Here is a 22579-nt window from a genome sequence, read left to right on the forward strand (position 1 = left end):
CGTGCCCTCTGGAAAAGATTTAGTGAAAAGGGGGCTGAGATGTGGGCGGAAAAGCTCAGTGGTTTTCACACTGGCCTTTTCCCTTTCCCGAGGGGCCCGGGGGGTTTGATCCCGGCAAACTACTGGGAATTTTTAGAAAAGCTTTTTAGGGTTTCCCACCAAACTAGAGGGGGGGTTTGTATGGTCAGGAACCCAGGCAATCCCCTTTCGTGTATCAGTGCTATAAATGGGGGCCCTTAAAAAACCCGGTGTTTTTGCAACCGGGGTAGGCAAAATTAGCCGGGCAAAACCTGTATCGGGGTTTTGATTCTTTGTGGGGGTTTTTTTCTTTACTTCCCGTCCCTCTGGTAAAATCGTCTGTGTCCGTAAATAGTAGAGGAGGGGTTTCGCGCCCGGTTTTGGGTGCGTTGCTGAAAGCGCCTTTGAATTTTTTATCATGAAAAGGGGGGCTTTTTAAATTTTGGGTTTAAAAATAATAATAAATGTTTGTTTGAAAGAGCTTTCGTCAAAAGAAACGTAATTTCCCAAAAAAAAAACTGCTTCAGTTTTCGGGAGGGTTTTTTTGGGGATAGGCGTTGAAGTGAAATTTCAAAGGGAAACCGTGACATATTACGTATTTTCACAAAACCTGGATCGAAGACCTCGACAAATGATAATATTTTTTCTGTTTTTCCTGGTTTTTTAAAAAAATTCACCCGTTAAAGCCTCCCCCATGACTGAAGTACACTTTTAAAAACTGACGCATCTCAGTTTGGTTGGGAAAATCGGGATGGAAATTCATTCCCCACATGTGATTTTTTTTGTTTAACTGAAACATACCTGCCCAGGAAAGTATGTCATTCCTTCTAAAGAAACACACTAGTCTTTAAACCGTTTTGTTTTGTTGGTGGTGGTCTATATATCACTGCCACTCGTGTAGAAAAAAGCCATTGATACTCAAATTATAATCCGTGTATTCAAATTGTTTAAAATCTTTGTCACGACTAGATGCAACAACACGAAGAGTAAATGCAGATTTATGTATGACAGCAACACCCCATTTGCATTCCATAGCTGTGAAAATATAGCAAACGCAGCCGCACAGGGCGCGAAATTCATCCTCTACTAATACAGACACAGAGCGATCTGACCAGAGGGACAGAGTGAGATAAAGCCCCCAGAACAGACAGAGAGAACAGAGAGAGATACAGGCCCGTCCGGCTAACTTAGCCTAGCTCTTTGCGAATAGACAGTCTGGTTCTTTAACGTACCCGGTGTATAGCACCGATACATACAAAGCCGTCTTTCCTGGGAAGAACCAGTACAGGCCTCTTAGTCAGGTGGGAGACACTCAAGAGCATCTCAGAAATGTCCAGTTCCTGGACCGGGATTCGATTCCCGGACCTCTGGATTGGCAGTCAAGCGTGTTACCACTAGACCACCGGCCCACCTCACTTCAAATTGTAAACACCAGGCCCCGTGTTCACAAAACAATTTCAGTCTCATCTGAGTTTGATAATGAAACTTTATTTGTCATTTATATCTAAATAGCATGTTTAAAACTAAAATTTAATTAATAATAACTGCATTGTATTTTCAAGTTGCTATTCAGTTTTGATGGCTAGTCTAAGTTGGAATTTAACCTGGAAGTTTATTAAAACTGATATCAAAATTTCAAACTCAAACTCAGCTGAGACCAAAAAATGTTTTGTGAACACGGGCCCTAGTTTAGCTGTACTTCTGAAGCAAGTAAATGAGTTGGCTAGAAATAACGGTTACCAATGATTGAACTATATCAGATAGTGTGATTATAATATTATCTTAATGTCAATGTTTGTTTTTAAACCTATGAATTAAATGTGTTATTTTTTTGGCCTTGTACTTTGTTTGAAACATCTCGCGCTTCATATAAGAAACGATTTCATTGAAAGCATTTTTAAATATGATTCTCGTATCTTATAGTAGTCGCCCAGTCAAGGTAGAGGTATTTTAGCACTTGTGTAAATTTTATACACATACTTCAGCAACGGAATGATATAAAATATGACCTTTGTATTATGTTTGTCAAGAATGTCCATTACCAATTGCATATATTACTGAAATCATCAGAAATGAAGGTTTGAAAATATTTTATTACCTTCCTGTGACTACTTTGGTTGCGCAAATGAATTCAGGGGCTACATGTTGTTTAACAAAAACAAACATGTGTTTTGGTTAAGATTATTGTAAAAATTTAATATATATCATTTATAATTTATATGAACGTAAAATGTTTGCAATCTGATGGCATTAACAGTTGAGAATTTGTTTTGAACTGAAATATGAATTGTACTAAACCTTTCCAGGATGAACATGAAATGAAGCAACTTTTGGAATCAATATATGGAGTTTTACAAACTAAAGATAAAAAACACTTTGAGTCGCATATTATATTTGATGGTGCTACAAAAGGTACAGATCCAACGGAGTATGCATTACAGCTTCTTTACCTTATTGATGAAGTGTTAGGTGAGCTGCATCATGTTTGTAGTGTAACGTTAAAGCAATTCTTCAAATAACATTTATTATGTTGTCATTTACATTCCTACCTTAAGAGCTTCGCTTAATCTGAATTGATATGACGTCAACGTATTTAACTTATCTAAAATTATTCCATTAATGTGCAATTCAAGTACATGAATGTTCCTTTAGTACAAAGGTACATTAGAATTGACATTGAATGGCTATCAAGGCAATAACACTTTCACTTATTCTGCATGAGTAGTGACGTAACTGCCAGTAACAAGAATACTTTGATACCTTTTATAAAATATTAGTTGGAAAACTGATATGGCTTTTTTATGCGAAAAGGATTACCACCGGATACATGTGAAAAAAGAAATACGCCATATGGGATGTCTCTTAAGTATACCCTCAGAACAAAAATAGCAAATTACGAATACGAAACGATGGACCTTACAATTCACATGAAAGATAACACAAAGGTAAAAATATTAGAACATAGAAATAATTAAGCACCCTGCTCTCAAGTCTGTCAGATTGATGGCACAGAAAATATAATGTTAAAAGTATAGATTATAATTAATATATAGAAATAAATGCATTATTTACTTGGATCTTATATTATCAAATTACATTACCCTTATAGATTAATTGTTTAATAATCTCTACTTGTTGAAAATATATTGATAATGATTGGAATATTTAGAAATAATTTGAAAGAATAAAATTTCTTGAATTTTATCAAAGTATTTTATGTTTCGAAAACTTGTATGTCCGCAACAATTTTATTCGTTTATAAAATTGAAATGCTCATTAGCTTCTCAAATACAGGCCTGATAATTACTAGTATGAAGTTAATGTAGTCCAATTAATAATTATACAAATACTTAACATTCGTTGTCATAAATGTATTTGATTTGGGTTCTTGTTTTCATTATGTTCTATATATTATCATTTCTTCAGGTTAAGAGTAAAAAGCGATGGAGTCAGGTGATGTATATGTCTTATGTGTTAGATTGGCGCCTGAAAGAGATGAATGGTAATTATCAAGCCAGCATTAACAAGCGTCTTCCATTGTTAGGAGACCTAATATCCGCACTTCAGGAGATAGTCCAGAGAAAGAAACAAATTCACATGAATTTATTCATTAGAAAATTATATAACAATAACAACAAAATCAATAATTACGTATTCTACTGTATACTACTAATGCAGCCTATACATCGCCCCTCGCCCCGGTGTATTTGAACCCAACACATCATCAGGGCGGTGTCAATTCGCGTTAAGATATCATTTTCCTTTTTGTATAAGTTGTCCCAAAATTCCTTAGAACAATACCTTTTTTTCACGAACTCTAACTATAATTCGAAGCACTGGAATATATGCTTGGAATTTCATCATCGATTGTAGTTTCAATTTCTCATTGCTGACTTTAAATAATTCCGTTAGTATCATACACATAGCTTACACTTCGAAATGACCTTTTTAAATATATTTCATGTGCACTTTTCATGTAATTCTATTAATTTATAATAATTGTTGTGCTACGTTTTCTATTGATCAAACAAGATGGACTCGGAAGTAAGTTCTGAGGCTTGTCCACCCACTTCTGTAATCTCTTCTGAACATAGAAATATTGATAAACATGTTTCGGTATAAAATGAAAACGAACATTTGTAATCTGGTAACCATTACAAGGATTCGAAGTGTACGGAATATATGTATGCACTAGAAATCTTATTAACCTGTGCTGACATGATTGTTTATTTTCCATCGTCAGTAGAACCAAGTTTTCGGACAAAAACAATCTTATCCTTGATTGAAATGTGCTTATCCGCTACTCAGTGACGTGATATATTTACTTTGTCTTAAAGGACTCGTTTACACATTTAGGCAGAAATGTTTTTTACTAATAATCCATTAAATGGGGGTGCTTTGAATGTGACTAGTGGTACAAAAGTATTGACAATCATATGATTTTTGCAAGGTATTTATTCTTATAACTGATCGAAAATATTGTGCACCACATACACATATATATGGTGTTTGAGATAGTTTCACTTGTACATTGTATAAACGTCGAAAGTTATAGAATGTCACGATTTCGAACCTCGCAATCCTAATACCGGTATTGCGCTATTGCTAGAGTAAGCGATGTATAAAGTTTGAAACGCGATACCACGATGGCGCTGCGTGGGATCACGTAAGCGTAACTACAAAATAATTTCGCGTATTGCTATCGTGTTCTCGCGCTTCCCAATGATTGTGATCTTGCGTTTCTCAATCGTGAACATGAGCTTCGTCATCGTGATTTCGCACTTTGCGTATAATCACTATTAGAGAGGAGGCGATTGTCCTACTAACGTTACACCGCACAAAACTCATGAGATTTCTGTTACGAGTTTCTATTGTATTGAACTGATTAAATAATAATATCAGTGAAACATAGGTTACACAGAATCTTTTATAGTTGCCATTTTAGCAGCAGGCGAACGGCGAAGAATGCGAGCTTCGTCCAAATAACAACACTGGTTTTACAAATTTTGATAGGATTTCAATCGTTATGAATTTACTGATACAAACTAAATACCCACCTGCTTTATGCAAATTAAATAGCGTTCAATTAGTATTATGACTAAGATCGTTTATTCATTCCCAGTCCATTGTTTAGAATTACTTGTTACCGTCGCACGTACAAATTACAGTCCATTACCAAAATCAAGGACTCTCAGCACTTTGTTATTGTATAATTAAGTTTTATTGTAAAATAATGTTTTTCTTAACTTTTACAGCTACAGAGGAAGATGTCTTCATTTTGACTACGGATGCTGACGTTAAATTCACTTCAGAATCAATAGCTTACCTTCTCGATTTGATGGTTCGTGACGACAGTGTGGGCGCAGTATGTGCGCGTACCTTTCCTCTTGGGAATGGTCCAGTTGTTTGGTATCAAGCTTTCGAATATGCTATCGGTCATTGGTTTCAAAAGGTTATTATTTTTATAAGCAAGATAGTGCATACCAGCTTTTTTTTCTCAGTATATTTATATGAAATAAAGTTGATTTTTTTATTCAACTGCAAACAAGCCACAATTTCTTATTACATCTATAACAAATGTAAATATATTAGGTCTTATGATGGTTAATATTTCTGTTACACTGTGCGTCTACATAATAACAATTGTACTAAAGTTCTACTGGATTCATTATTAATGAAATTTGGCTTAAAGTTAAGGACATGATTTAACTATGGTGTATTTCATGTCGAAACAAAGTAAAGGAAAGGTTCAAGTTATTTGCTATTTTAGGCAGCAGAACATGTAACTGGATCCGTTCTCTGTTCGCCTGGATGTTTCAGTGTGTACAGATGTAAAGCGATTAAAGAGGTCTTACCAACCTACGCATCAGATGTGGAGCATGCATTTGACTTTCTTACGAAAGATATGGGAGAAGACAGATGGCTTTGCACACTTATGGTATAATATTATATGTACAGAAAGAAAACCAACAGAAAATTACGTGTACTCAACATTATCAAACTAACTATTTCTTGATTTTTTTACATCACGTGCTATATCTTCTCCACAATAAGTAGTTTGAATAGCAAGTTCCACGAGTCATGTTCATTTTATGAACCATTTTCAAAATAAATACTTGAAAAGTGACATCTAATAAAAGTAATAAGAATTGTTACAACGACTTCAATAGAAACATAAGGTAAAAAGAGTGTAATATGTTAAGTCAATCTTCGTCTAGGTAATGCATTTGATCTCGAATAAAATATCAAACATCTGATACTTATTGATATGTTTTTTTATTTAATATTTGTCTTCATTTTGTAGTTATTTACATTGTCTTGTTTGAAATGTAAGTCAACTTATATCTACCTATAGGTTCAAAGTGGACGACGCATTGAATATTGTGCTGCATCAGAAAATAGTACACACTGTCCAGAGACATTTGATGAATTTTTCAAACAAAGGAGGCGATGGGTGGTTTCAACACTAGCAAATATGATGCTGCTGTTGCAGCAATGGACGTTAGGTTACACATTTCAAAATTTCAAACGTTTACAGGCTATTTCTATGAAATAACTGTACTTTTTATCATATAACTTAAAATGTCTATGTGTCTTGATATTATATTTGAATTTACGACTTTCCTGAAACCCCTTACAGCAAGATATTTTATCTACCCACAATTCTTTAGGCAACCATAATGAGAAGTTTTAAGAAAAAGTTCCAAAGATATAACCCTTGCTTTGGAATGGTACGATATGTAAACACATTTATTTAAACAAAGACAACTTACATCGAAAGCATCGCATTTAAAATACAGTTCTTGCATTTATATCTTTATAGTTTATAAATTCAACCACCGTGTTTCATTTCTGTTCCTGGTTTACCAAGCTGTCTTGCTGTTTGCTACTTTGATTGGACCAAGTTCTGTCGTATTAGTTATATGTGGTAAGATACACATTGTGCAACATTCTATTTCTTCCTTTTCATTTAATTTTCCCCGGAACATGTGTGTTACAGCCTTATATCTGTGTTTCTTGTTGCATTGCACACTTCAAAATCTAATATGTTATATAATTCTTGTCTTGACATTACCATGAAGTTGTTACAGTACACTTAAAACCAAGATCTCATTCTACATTGTATACATATCTCAGTTTATAAAACAAACATGAAACATCCATATTTGTGTTTGTTTATATAAAACTAGTATAAACCGACTCCTTATCAAGAGTAAAGACAACTCTTTATTCAATTGTAAGTCCAAACATGATATTTAGACTATGTTTTAAAAGTGAAAATTACGTACTGGCCTTGTTATGTTGCGAGGCTTCATGCAAGTAATTTGAGTTGTTGTTTTCAGGTGGCTTGAAGTATTCTTGGAACTGGAATCCAGTTCTTACACTCATTTTGCAGTTGATGATATGCACAGGGTTCACTATAACATGTCTTATTACATCATCAAAAACTCAGCTTACCGTAAGTTATTTACAATATTACAATATTTGAACAAAAATCGTTAAAACGAATACTGTACACTGTTCTCTTTAAGCAGAAGGCACTGTGTTAGCAATAAACCTTGATGAAAATCGACCAACAATTACTGGTTCACTTTTTATTTATGAATATTTTAAGCGCTATAGTTTACAACTGTATATATACAAAATATCCTAACGGTTAATATTAGGTAAACGCTTCTTTACAGGTTGCGAAGATCCTTACATTTATGTATGCAGCTGTCATGACAGCCGTTACAGTTGGAACAGTATTGCAGATCTCAAACGATTTCAATGGATTGCCTGGAGCAGAGGCGAACTGTGAGTAACTGTATAAATTCATTCAAAAGTAAACACGCATATACATTATTTTTGAAAATGATTGATGACCACTTACCTAGTATCATGAATTGTATTTTATGTGTCTATCACATTTATTACAGATGGAATCAATAAGGAGATATTATAATATAATGACGCTGGACGCAGAGTATGTCAAATGGAATTTGAGATAGGTTTACACCATCACATATCTAGATATATGTTTATTAACATTATTTTCCTTTTAACCTATTGTCTTAAATATGATACTCGTTTCTGTTACAAGTTAGCAAGAAGCAGCCTTCGAATCCGCACCATTAACGCTAAGTCGATCAAGGGAAAACCTTTTTTTTTTTTTGCTGTTCATGAGTCCGTCCTTCTGTCCGTGAACAAAGCCTTGACCATGCGATACCTATAACTTGGAAAAAATGAAAGGAATTTCAGTGACGTTCGATATGTTGATAAGGTACTGTTACAGTCAGAAAATCTATTATGTTCCTACTTCTTATATGCATACTTTGGTATAATAAATTACTATGAATAATATATGCATAGTTTCTTTTAACTGTCCGTTACTTTCGTCCACTTTTCTATGTCAATGTATTAGACTTACAACCCATGGGATGTACCAAGGCATTTGATATCTTAAGCAATGAATTCGGCCCGATGTCTGAAGTAACTATGTATTAGACTTGCTGACAAATGATATCGAATGCCCTATGATAAACCAAAGATCGAGTGAAACGTATATATCTCATATATATAATTTTGTCGTCACTATATCCAAAGCCTCCTCCTTTTAAAATGATAGTATATTCTTAAATTTCAATTATTTTCACAAATTACAAATGCAATAATCTCTTCAGCTTAAACAACGATATTCGTACTTTCTTTCGTAGTTTCTGCTAATCGCATCTGCTTGGGCGTTTATTTTTGTCATATCGACTTGGTCAACTATCTGTGAACATGCTCAATTACATTACTATTCATTGTAAGATTCCACCAACAGTCATGAAAATGGAATGAGTCTTGTCTAACATCTGAACGTCTATAGTTCCCTTCCTTTCTATCTCTCTGGTCATAGTAAAATCATCATTCATTAGTTGTCTTCATGTGTGCTAAAACTTATTATATATGAAAGATTTGGCAAGGAGGACTAAACTGGTAGCTTGCGAATTGAACATGAACAAACAAAAATATTTCTTCAAAAGTTCAGAATGAACATGACTTCATGATATTGGAATAAAATCAATGTAGGAAGCTGTTTTAATGTTAATGAGAATTGCCGTTATGACTATATAATACCGAGCCCGCGCCGGATAATTATGCAAAATCGTTAGATGCGGCTTGTTAAGTTTCCAAAACAACACCATTTTCGTTACTTTATAGAGTAACGTTGGTATTAGACCAAACTGATTATTGGATACCTATGCGTAACTCAGCTATATCTCTAGCAAGGGTCAAATGTAGAGCATGTTATTACAAATCAAGTTTGCAATATCTTCGAACTACAACTATTCCGGCCTATATATAGTCAGTCTGTCTGTCAACCGCAAAGACGGATCGTGAAACAATTTTGAAAGTACTAGAGTATTTTTTCAAGAAACCATGTTTAACCATTGCATGATATTGAGACTCTGTGCAGGCCATTTAATTTAGTTGCCACTTTGAAAAAAGACAACAGAATGATAAAAGGTTAATATATCATGCAAGCACTTTGGAAGAGCAACAACTATGTGTTGTTATTAAACATGTTAAGCCTTGAAGATTATAATTAAATTAATGTATCCTAAAAATGAAAACAATATTTTAAGTAAGAGCATGCATGTCTTTACAAGATGCATGCAACTTTGAAAGTCAAAACGTCCATAATAAAACAATGATGTCGATATTTATTTTATCATTGTTGTTGTTTTATGTTTTTGTTTCTATTAAAATATATTTTTAGTCATTTTCATACTCAAAATTTCAGTCATAAGCCACGACGTCAAAATATCAACAGCCTCAGTATATCTTGCCACAATAATCGGAATATTTCTAGTCACTGCTGTACTGCACTTGCAAGAATGTGTATATCTGATACATGGGATATGGTACCTAATGTGTCTACCAGCCGGATATCTGTTATTAATGATATACAGCATATGTAATATAACTGACAGATCTTGGGGTATTTATATGATTATTTATATGATATTTTTTTTTATTTCTGTTTAAGACAAACAATATTTATCCTTTTATTTCGTGTGCTTTTCTTAAAGTAAGATATTGAAATACGAACATTAGATTTAATTGATTTCAAATCAGAAAGTAAAAATACAATGTTAGACTTGCTTTTAATATTTTGCGTATGTTTTCAATGCATTTTGGGATTTCCATATACTTATATTTGAAACTTCTTGGTAATACTGCTGTGTTGCTAAATTTATTTAGTTGTCTGCATTATGTAGAACATAACATATTGCAGGAACAAGGGAAGGAAGTCGTGGCAATGATTCTTCAACCGTGTATGAAAACATGCGAAATCAGATTGCAAAGAAATTAAGATCAATATTCAGGTAATGTACTAGGCTTACAAAAAAAAATAGGCTTGATGTTTTAAAATCATTAAAAGTGAATGCTACCAAAGTCCGTCCCATGACACTAGGACTCAAGAAACACTTGTAACGGGCGCCTGAAAAAAAAACTGTATTCTTTATACTTTACTCTCTACTCTTTGATTTAGGGTTACGAAATTTCCAAACAGTTCAATTTAAAAGATTGGATTCTAGATAATTAGAGTTTTGAGAATAACTTTTTACTCGGAATTACATCCACTGAGTTGTAAGCATTAGAAAAGATATTCTCATATTCTCTTTTGCCATGCGGTCAGAAAACATATTACATTTCAATCTGAAAAAAAGTATGTATTTTGGATATACATATATATGCCATTTCAAAAGAGATTTTAGTATATATTCATAGGTTGAACCAGCTCATCTGTACTTCTAAGAGTCTTCTTATCGTAATTGAAATGGTATATCATGGATGTGATTTGTTCGAATAAGTTCTCTCTAATTACAATTATTTATAATGCGTTCTAGCATCTCGCGGATCTCAGGAATGGGAAAACTAACTGTTTTGTATTTGAATATTTCCATATCCGCACACATCAACAGTGTAAATTTATTATTGAACCTCTTGTAATACGTGTATTTCGAAATAGGTTGCACACCAAGGCACTAATGGTTGAAAACCAGCTTCTGTGACTATAAGTTTGAGTCCATCCGTCTGTTCAAGTTTACATTTGCATACTTACATGGCTATAGGAACAATAGAGTACCGTTACTTTCATTCTTTGATGTCATTCATTCCGTAAGCCTGTATGTGGCTATTTTTTCTTTTACGTGGCTAATAGAGAGAACAATAGAGTAGCCACATAAATGCCCATATATAGGAACGTCCATCATTCCGTCCGTTCGTTCGTCCGCAATTTCGTGTCCGGTCCATAAATCTGTTATTCATCAGGGTTTTTTTTATATTACTCTGCACAATTGTTCCAACAAACGTTCCCCATGTGTCATGCGCAAAACCTGGACCCCTAGCTCACACTTGGAGGTTAAATGTCAACAGGGTTTTTTTTCTGTCCGGTATGTAACTCAACAATACATTATTATTATTATTAATATTATTATTTACCAGATTTTTATAGCGCTCTTTTCATCTATAAAATAAACGTTCAAAAGCGCTGTTCAAACTACATATCACATAATGATATGGACACACAATACAACACAAAAAAATATCAACATTAAAAGGTAGTTAGCCTGAATTAGGTTTGACTCTATATATTAATTGTACTAGATATTTTAACCAACAATAAACAACAGTAAATAGCTTCTACTGCAAAGTCATACAACAGCTAGTTTTCCAGTGCCAAGTTTGTTTCATTAGACCTTGAAGAAAAAGTGTGTTTTTAATGATCTTTTGAAAGTATCCAAACTTTTAGCGTCTCTAATGGTAGCCGGAAGAGTATTCCATAACTTCGGTGCAGCTGATGAAAAACTACGATCACCGTACCTCACAGTTTTGCTTTTTGGAACAACTAGTTGTTTTGAGTTGTTTTTGGATCTCAAATTTCTTGCTGGCTGATAGAGTTCTAGCAAGTCTTTAACATAGATCGGTGACTGGTCATGCAATGCTTTGTATGTGTGAACTAGAATCTTAAAGTCCACTCTGTGAGTAACTGATATCCAGTGCAGTTCTTTTAAGACCGGTGTAATGTGTTCATAACTCGATATTCTCGTTATGATTCGAGCTGCAGTGTTCTGAAAATTTTGAAGTCTATTCAGCAAGGACTTCGGAACACCACACAAGAGCGCATTGCAATAATCAAGGCGTGAAGTGACGAGTGAATTAACTAGAGATTTGTTGCATCTGTATTTAGATATTTCCTGATGTGGCCTATTTGACGTAGCTGTCCGTATCCTGATCTTCAAACTGAGTTAATATATTTTACCATGCTCATTTTAGAGTCTAGAAAAGCACCAAGATTCCTAACACATTTAGATGGTTTAATGTTCTCTTCTCCAATTTTCACAGAAACCGATTCAATATGTTTTTCGTTTCTTTGAGAGGTAAATACAATGACTTCAGTTTTATCGGCATTGATTTTCAACATGTTGCTGTTCATCCAAGATACAATTTCGACGAGACAATTTTCAGCACAGCGTAAAGCATAATTCTGAGAGACCGGGTTTGTTGGTTTGAAAGATAAATAAAGCTGCCCATCGTCGGCGTAAAAATGGTGATTTAGTGCATGTTTCTTGCATATCGTACCAACTGGTTTAGTGTACATTGTGAAAATTTTGGTCCGAGAACGGACCCCTGTGGGACACTGTATGTCATTTGCACTGGTTTAGACAATTAACTATCTATGGTCAAAGTTTGGTAACGGTCGCTCAGATATGAAGTTATACATTCGAGTGGTTTCCCTGCGATACCAAAGTGGTCTTTCAGGCGGTGCAATAGTGTCTTGTGGTCGATGGTATCGAAAGCAGCTGATAGGTCAAGCATCACTAACATTGTTACATCATTTTGGTCAAGGAAGTTGAGAACCTTCAGTAATGCAGTCTCAGTGAAGTGAAATTTTCTATATGCAGACTGATGTTCTTCGTGTAGACTGTTCAAAGACAAGTGGCTTTCCAAACGAGCATCAACTACCTTTTCAAGTATTTTAGACACGTACGGTAAATTAGAGACAGGTTTATAGTTCTTCAGAACATTTGCATCTAGATCTGATTTTTTGATGAGTGGTATGATCAACGAACTTTTGAAGGTTTTCGGTACATATGCTTTCCACAAAGAATAATTGATTATTTTAGTGAGAGATGGTAGCAGTTCTTCTAAGCATTCTTTCAAAAGCCATGTCGGAAGTGGATCTAGCTCACACGATTTACTTGCAGATTTTGAAATAACTTTTTTTTTCTTCATCCTGTGAGACTGGAGTAAATTCAACAAGTTTACCTATTTGCGTCTTCGAAATTTCCTCGGTGGTAACCTCACCGGTTTGTAATTCTGTTTCTGACAGAATTTTATTTCTTATTCAATAAATTTTATCGATGAAGAAATCGCTGAAATTTTGCGCCAGTTCTTTGGAAGAGAAAGACGTTGGCAGGACGGCTTCCTCGACTCTACAAAGAAGATTCTTTGTCACTTTGAATAAAGTTTTCTGATCGCGTCCGCAGGACTCTATCTTTTTCAGAATAGAATTTAACACGTGTTTGTTTTAGCAATTTATTCAGAGAAGCACAGTGATATCTGTATATCCCATGATCTACTGTCAGATTTGTTTTTCTCCATTTGCGTTCCAGATTTCGTTTCAAATGTTTGGCTTCGTGTAGTTCTTCGTTATACCATGGGCATGTCGGTCTAAGCACTATTGTTTTTGTAAGCCAAGGGGCGTGATGGTCAACGAGTGATACCAAACTATTGTTTAATGATTCCACGTACTCATCAACAGCTGAAATTAACGTGTTCGTTTCGAGAATCTCGAGATTTTATTTCGTTTTTAAATGATTCAATGCCGATATCTCTCAACTTCCGGAGACAATTAAAAAGACAATTTGTCATATACAACTTTCATGTTCCTATTTTAAAGGTCAAGATCATACTCGGCAGTCTAATCAACATAGCATGAAAAGTGTCTGTTTTGTGTCTGGTCAAGAACTCAGTCATCTATCAAGAGCTTACAATATAAGCATAAATGTTCACCATACTCAGAAGAGGTGTCATACGCAACACACAGAACCATAGCTCAAAAGTCAAGGTCTCACAGATACAATGTCAATACGGTTGTTTTCCTGTCTGGTCCATAACTTTGTCATGCAAAACAGAATTTGAATTTTAGTTTGCATTTATATTCAATGCAAACCAGAATTCAAATATCAGTTTGCACTAATATTCCCCTGCAGGGATGACGTGTCATGCCCAAAAACCAGACACAAATCTGAAAGATGAAGGTCACACTTTGATGTCAAAGTTCAACAGGGTTTTTTTCTTGTCCGATCTGTATTTCAACAGTCCATAAAGGGATTCAAATATTACTTTGAACAAACGTACCCTATAATAAGACGATGTGTCGTGCGAAACACCCATACCCCAATCTGATAGGCCAGTATCACACTTTTAGGTCAAAGGTCAGTAGAAATTTTACCTTTTCTGTCAATAACTCAGTCTTCCATTAGGAGATTTAAATATTCATTCGCACAAATATTCCACTGGATAAAAAGATGTATCATCGGCTTAACCCGGACTCCTAGCTTAAAGGTAAAGGTCACACTTCGAGGTCGAATGTCAATAGCTTTTTTTCCTTTCTGGTTCATAATTCTGTCAGCCATTAAGGGATTTTAATACTATTTGACAAGTGTATTCTCCATAAAGACAGTGTCCCATGCGGGAATACCCAGAACCCTAGCTCAAAGGTCAAGTTCACACTTGAAAGTCCAAAGTAAACATTGATTTTTTCCTGTCCAGTCTGTAAAATATTTTAATATAAGCTCATGAGTCATATGGACCGAATAAAAATAATTGTTGGTGTATTTCTTTAGAATTACTTTCCTTTAATAATATTTGATGATTTCTTACATTTTCTTTTTCTCATATTTTGCCACAAATTTCAAAATGGAGTAAATACATTTTTATATTTATAGATGTAATAAGCAATAAACAACGGTAGACTTTTATATACGGAAATTTTAATCCAGACGTTCTGTTATAACATATTTAATTTATAGTACTTGTATTTTATCACTTCCGTAGAAGTGACTCATATAATCATTTACGTAGTCTCGCTCACAGAAAATGGCCATGGTGTGCAACTTATTCGAAATAGTAAGGTGATATGTTAATAAGTTATTGCAGCCGTATCGCAATAAATACAGTGTATACTCGTGATACAACTAACATTTCCGAGAAAGACTATGTAACTTTTGCGGTCAAAGTTAATGAAAAATACTAGATTGCCATTCTTGATTTGTGAGATATGGTAACAGAGATTTGAAGACAGATGCAAATGTTGAAACTGTTCGAGTTTGTAGTGTTTATACAGCACCACTGAAACCAATTCTGAATAGCTTGTCCGATTTGCTTAGGAATATGCACGCTCGTCTGTAATGCTTGTCTTTTTTTTGGTTTTGTTTTTGTTGTTGTTTTTTTGCTGTAATTTGTCTGGAGTGTTATTGTGATGATTTGATTGATCTGTTACAATTAAGTCTCCCACATGTAGTGTTATTAGTGCTATCCTATTGTCTGTCAGACTGTCAGTCTCTCACAAAGTTTGTCCATTTTCTTCAGCCGAGTAATGACCCTTGATTTATCAAGTTTTAAGATGTATTGGCCACTTCATTTACATTATCAGGTGTATTACCACTAAACCTTGCAGGAAAGATCAGTGTCAAGCAGTTCAGTGATTTTAAGTGCAGTTTTGGCACTTGATTTGTTGCATTTTACATTATCTGGTCAACTGCTCCGATACTACCATTGGAAATAACACTACTAAACTTCACAAAAGTCGTCATAAAAGCTTAGTTGTGCAGGTCCTGGACATGTGTCAGTTTGGTGTTTGTTAGCAGAGTTATGGCATTGATTCGTCAATTTTTAAAATGTATTAGCCACTTTTCTTATACCATTTGTCAGATTTCCACCAAACCTTACAGTATCAAGCATATATATATATATATATATTATCGGCAAGTTCCGATTATTGAATTTCAGCAGAGTAATGACCCTTGATTTGTCATTTTTTTAGTGTTTAAACTACTTGCTGTATAGTATTAGGCTGAATTTTACCAAACCTCAAGAGTGATTATTATGAAGCGTAGTTTTGCATATTATTTTCATGTTCAAGTTGAATGATTTTCAGCAGAGTCATTATCCTTGATTGGTGAAACTATATTATCTGTGTGTATCAGTGCTATACACTGGGCACGTTTAAGAACCAGGCTGTCTATTCGCAACGAGCTAGGCTAAGTTAGCCGGACAAGCCTGTATCTGATTTCTGATCTCTCTGTCGTGGGGGCTTTGTCTCACTCTGTCTCTCTGGTCAGATCGCTCTATGTCTGTACTAGTAGAAGATGAATAATGCGCCCTGTGCTGCTGCATTTGAACTATGTAAAGCGCCTTTGAACGTGAAATTGATCATGAAAAGGGCGCTATATAAATCTGGTATAATAATAATAATAATAATCTGTGCTAATTCTCTTATACCACTTGTTGGAATTCAACAAACTTCACAGGAATAAACGCTACCATGTCTAGTCGTGTATATCATTTAAATTTTGTGGTTCAGTAATTATACCCCTATAAAACGAAGTTTGGGGTGTATATAGGAGTGAGCTTGGCGGTCGGTCCGTTGGTTTTAACTAATGAAAGATTTGGCCGATTTAAATAATTTTTGGTACAGGAGTAACATCAGAAAATACAGGTCAAATTCTAATTTGGGGTCAGTAGGTCAAAGGTCAAGGTCACAGTGACTCTTAACAGTTAAACGGTTTCCAGATATTAACTTGAAATCCTTGGGCCATATTGTGGGGGTATAATTCGTCACTCCTGTGACAACTCTAGTTTTTGAAGTTATGCCCCTTAGTTTGTGGCATTTTGCAATTTCTGCACGATTAGTGGTGTGCAACATACATTTTTGTAAAACAAGTAGAGTCTGGATTATATGGTAAACTTGTATCCGTATTGAAAGCTAAGTGTTCTGAATTTAATTATGTTTCTGTATATACGCTGTTTCTATAAATTCATTGTATCCTTGCGATCCAGATAACTTATGTGTAGCTTGACTGGTCCCGTTCAGATAAAAAAACACTAAAATGTCACTGCCTGTTTAAGACATGATGATAGAGATTTGAGCGTTTATATAAATATGGAACTAGTTCAAATATGTAGTGCAGTCTGTGCAGATCAGTCATGTATATGAAGCAGCAGTACAATTAACTTTTGGTCGAATTTTTGCGGAATTTGCAAGCTCGTCTGTACTGCTAGGATATGACGTTATTTTCTTTAGACTACAACTACATTGGTTTTGATGGATTGATATACTGCAATAAAACCTGTAAGAAGATCCTTTGGAAGCAAAGAATTCAACCAAGAAGAATAATAGCAGACTTGGTTTGATGAGTCTGTTCATGAGAGGCAATGAAATGTGCACCCCACCCCACCCAATCACCGGCTTAAGCGGAACTCTATTACACATGTGTTGAATGGACTTCATGATCCGAAAGGACCAGAACATATAACCACACTGAATCTAAGTAAAATGTGATTATTTTACAGCCGCCACACGGCACTTCAAGATTGCTGTTGTAAAAGTTAATAAAATCTGTACAAAGATCCTTAAACAGAGTACATTATCAAAAGGGAAAGTACACAAATTCCCAAATAAATGACCATTTTCCTCAAAATTACCATGTAAATATGTACCCATATTTTCATACATGTTGAACAAAACTTCACAAAAACAAGATGTGTTTCATGGTTTTTATTTCAAATGAACATAAAATGCATCAAATATATGCCTGTTAGGCCAGCCTAACAAATAAATACATAAATATGAAAGCTGAATATTTGATAAAACATAAAAGAAGAAACACTGCGTTAGGCTGACCGAACAAAATTTTGAACAGTCTGAAAAACAATTTAAAACCGTTCGGTCAGCCTAACAATTCATATACAGACCAATTAGGCCGCCCTTACAAAATTTCAAAATAATTTGAAAAAAGGAGATTAACTGTTCGGCCAGCCTAACAAATAAATACATAAATATGAAAGCTGAATATTTGATAAAACATAAATGATACAGATCTTCACAGAAGAAACACCGTGTTAGGCTGACCGAACAAAATTCTGAACAGTCTGAAAAACAATTTAAAACCGTTCGGTCAGCCTAACAATTCATATACAGACCATTTAGACCGCCTTACAAAATTTCAAAATGTTTTGAAAAAAGGAGATTAACTGTTCGGCCAGCCTAACAAATAAATACATAAATATGAAAGCTGAATATTTGATAAAACATAAATGATATAGATCTTCACAGAAGAAACACTGTGTTAGGCTGACCGAACAAAATTTTGAACAGTCTGAAAAACAATTTAAAAACCGTTTGGTCAGCCTAACAATTCATATACAGACCATTTAGGCCGGCATTACAAAATTTCAAAATGATTTGAAAAAAGGAGATTAACTGTTCGGCCAGCCTAACAAATAAATACATAAATATGAAAGCTGAATATTTGATAAAACATAAATGATATAGATCTTCACAGAAGAATCACTGTGTTGAGCTGACCGAACAAAATTTTGAACAGTCTGAAAAACAATTTAAAACCGTTCGGTCAGCCTAACAATTCATATACAGACCATTTAGGCCGGCATTACAAAATTTCAAAATGATTTGAAAAAAGGAGATTAACTGTTCGGCCAGCCTAACAAATAAATACATAAATATGAAAGCTGAATATTTGATAAAACATAAATGAAATAGATCTTCACAGAAGAAACACTGTGTTAGGCTGACCGAACAAAATTTTGAACAGTCTGAAAAACAATTTAAAACCGTTCAGTCAGCCTAACAATTCATATACAGACCATTTAGGCCGGCCTTACAAAATTTCAAAATGATTTGAAATAATGAGTTTCAAAACTGTTCGGCCGGCCCAACAAAAATACATGAAAGACTGTTCAATATCAGTCATACTTCTATACAACTTTGTGTTAGGTTGGCCGAACAGACTTTTGAAATTATTTGGAAAAAAATAGGTTTCAAATTGTTTGGCCAGCGTAACAAAAATACAAGAGAAACTGTTCAATATCACATATAAGTATTGTGTTAGGCCGGCCGAACAGACTTTTGAGATTATTAACAAAAATGTTTCAAAACTTTAAGGCCAGCCTAACAAAAATACAAGAAAGTATTTGATATCACATATCTACATACAACTTAAATAAACAGAGTGTTACCGCCTCGACATTTGTACTTTTCAAAACCCTGTTTAACAACTAAGGCTAATATATACTGATTTCTGAAAGAACACAGAACACGGAAAGTTCTCACAGATGCTCCGAAAGGACACATATGTTTAACCAAATGATCAAAGTTTACACAAATTGTTCATAACAATGACGTTTGCTCTAAATTTTGGATTTTTGTTAGATTGTTTCAAATTGAAGATATTGTAAAAAAAAAAAACAGTAATACATAAGTGATCGTAGTACAAAATAATAATGATCGTTTTCAAACCAGAACTAATTTTTGTAAATGTAAATCATGTCCTTATTAAAACTGTCAAGCTGATTTGCAAGAACTGCCTTCGTGTCAATAGAAAATAAAATGAAAACTTTACCTACGAGTTTACAGCGGGGGTATTATGCCGATTTTTTTGACCATTTGACATCAGGATAGCCGATTATCCAGTGTGTGTATTATCGGTGCGTTATTTGTTATAATATAGACCACATGTGTGCGTAGGTGCATGCGTGCATGTGTGTTGATCTTGTGCGTTTCTATAGCTCAAGGTCTAGAGAGAATGCGGTTATGGAGCGTGCCTTTCCCTGTTGAAGATCTATCCTTACCTTTTTCCACTTGGCAAAACACCCCCCAACCTATTTGTCAACCCCATATCTTGAATATGAATAAAATGTACTTGTGTGATTTTGAAGCAATCAATCTGATATATCTTTCCACTACAGTTTCTGTTTGTTGCTGACATACTTTGTGATGCATGGCTCCGGCCGTGTTTGTTGTGCTCTGTGCTTTCGGGAAGTCTACCATAATCTTTCAATTTCTATGTTTTGGAAATTGCCAGTGGGGCATTTTCCATCGCTTGGATGTTTGACAGAATAATGCCCGAAATAATGGCGTTTTGCATGTCAACAATCGAAGATCTCTGTCTCCTGTCAAGTCCTCTTGAAAAAAAAAGAAAAAAGAAAAACAAACAAAAACGCTTTCAATATATCCACTTTAATGTAGTTTTAGTCCAGTAGATGAGAATTCTTCTGTGTAGGGCTTCCCCTATTTCATACATAGTTCAACCGATTCACGAGAGTTTGGAACGAACATTCGGATAGAATCTGTCAACTTTGACTGTCCATATGTAAAACGTTTGCGTAATGAAAAATTCTCTATAATTCAATAGGGTTATTATAACAATTGCTATAGATCTGGGATGCTGTATTCGGCTCGAGTGGATTTTTGCCAGATCGGATTTCAAGAGGTGCGCCGAATACAAAATCCAAGATCCAGCTACTGTTATAATGACCCTTTTACCATATACCTCTACCTTTTTGTTTGTTGTTTTGTTACTCAACGAAATCTTCAATGTTTACCGATATTGAAATGGAACTAAGTGAAGTTTTTATGTGCGCTATTTATAGAACTGTGTCGGGTCATGCATGTAAATGAAAGTAGTCCGGCAGCATATAATACGGAAGGTACAATACGGAATTTAAAAGGAACAATACGGATTTTTTTCTGCCTGTTCATGTTCAATTGTGAAATACAAACCGATTTTTTTACAGAATTTATATAGGTATATAATAAAAGGTATTATTCTGCCAAACATCAAACTGATGGAAAATGCACAATTGGTAATAAAGTTTTGAAAAGACACCGGTAAAAGGATTTTAACATTATTTTGTAATAATATCATTGAGAGAAAGTATCACTTTCACCAACGTTTACTGAAAAACCAAGCCCGTTGTAAACCGAACTGTATTCGTCTACTGATACAAGTATGATGTATTCTAGCATAAACTGCTGCTTTTGTCGTTTTAGGGGGTGTTTCAAGAGGAAAGTAGACTTGTGTTAACAGAGAGCTTCTCGCGCTCACGCGCTGCTAACATACCCTTTTACATACGCTCGCTCCGTGTTACGGACCAATTCAAAATGAAATGACACCAAAACGTGATAAAACAACGCTGAAAGTCCTGCACATTTCATGGGCATTTACTGATGTATTAATTTTCTAGCTTTTTACGCGTTTCTACTAGTAAAGCGTTAGCGCATGCGCCTGTTTATTTCGTGATATATTACCTGAAGAATACCTCGGGATGAGTTGGTACCCTCAACCTTACGGACTTGGCAATCCCTCGGGATTCTGCAGGTCTTACAATACGAAGAGTCATGCATCACAGACGAATTTTAATAAAAACAATGTCCAAATTACCAATATTCTGTCAAACAGTAGACAGAAACCCGTCACATAAAAAACTGAGTGATCATGACACCCGTGACATTTAAGGAAAAATGGCGATAGGTGTACTTTGCTATAGATATAATCTATTCCATTGTAGGCACTTATGTGAGTCCGAATAACACTATATGTTGTAAAAAATCAGTTAAAACTCAACAGAAATATCAGTATGTGAAATTCTAACCTACTAATGTTTTCATTGACGACAAATAAAACAGAAACCGTCTTGAAACACGTGACACTTTGTTCACAAATCCGTTACCAGGACTCGTCCGACCGAAACCCCTTGTTAGTGAGACCGATATCCCTAATCGTGATGTTGGTATCAACTAAATTCATAATATGAGAATTCATCTCCTTAAACAGCACGGGCAGTGTTATTTAAGGGGTCAAATGACGGACCACTGCAGTATAGCAGTGCGTGGGATAGAATAGTACATACGCGATATTTCAATATCAGTTAAGTTGGTCTGCAGTTCGCAGTTCGCAGTTCGCGTTTCGAATTGCGAACTGCAAACTGGTCTGCAGTTCGCAGTTCGCAGTTCGCGATTCGAAATTGCGAACTGAAAAATGGTCTGCGTTCGCGATTTCAAAATTTGCGAACTGAAAAAGGTCTGCATTTTTACGATTCAAATATCAACGTGCAGTCTGATCTACACGTCCTGCGCATTGCAGACAAGAATGCATTTCCGTTGGTCTGCGTTCGCGTTTCAAATTTGGGCGAACTGCAAACGGGTCTGCAGTTCGCGTTTCGTGTGCGAACTGCAACTGGTCTGCAGTTTACGTTTTCAAATTTTAACGTGCAGTCTGATCAACACTGTCCTGCGCATTGCAGACAATAATGCATTTCACAGTTGGTCTGCAGTTCGCGTTTCGAATTGCGAACTGCAAACTGGTCTGCAGTTCGCAGTTCGCGATCTGAATTGCGAACTGCAAACTGGTCTGCAGTTCGCGATTCGAATTGCGAACTGCAAACTGGCCTGCAGTTCGGGATTCGTATTTCGAACTGTAAACTGGGACACAATTTACGA

General features: G+C 35.0%; 1 protein-coding gene across 1 annotated transcript; it reads left to right on the forward strand.

Annotated features, from left to right (window-relative positions):
• Nucleotides 1-844: 844 nt before the first annotated feature.
• LOC128557707 (chitin synthase chs-2-like) lies at nucleotides 845-10415 on the forward strand. The gene is made up of 11 exons (XM_053545711.1): nucleotides 845-2487; nucleotides 2830-2963; nucleotides 3445-3520; nucleotides 5274-5470; nucleotides 5789-5956; nucleotides 6374-6524; nucleotides 6842-6946; nucleotides 7362-7477; nucleotides 7704-7815; nucleotides 9788-9985; nucleotides 10283-10415. Exons 1-11 carry the CDS (start codon nucleotides 2301-2303, stop codon nucleotides 10375-10377), a joined length of 1539 nt encoding a protein of 512 aa, XP_053401686.1. The 5' UTR covers nucleotides 845-2300; the 3' UTR covers nucleotides 10378-10415.
• The last annotated feature ends 12164 nt before the right edge of the window (nucleotides 10416-22579 follow it).

The sequence above is a fragment of the Mercenaria mercenaria genome, chromosome 1 (genome assembly GCF_021730395.1).
Source record: "Mercenaria mercenaria strain notata chromosome 1, MADL_Memer_1, whole genome shotgun sequence".
Classification (NCBI taxonomy): Eukaryota; Metazoa; Mollusca; class Bivalvia; order Venerida; family Veneridae; genus Mercenaria; species Mercenaria mercenaria.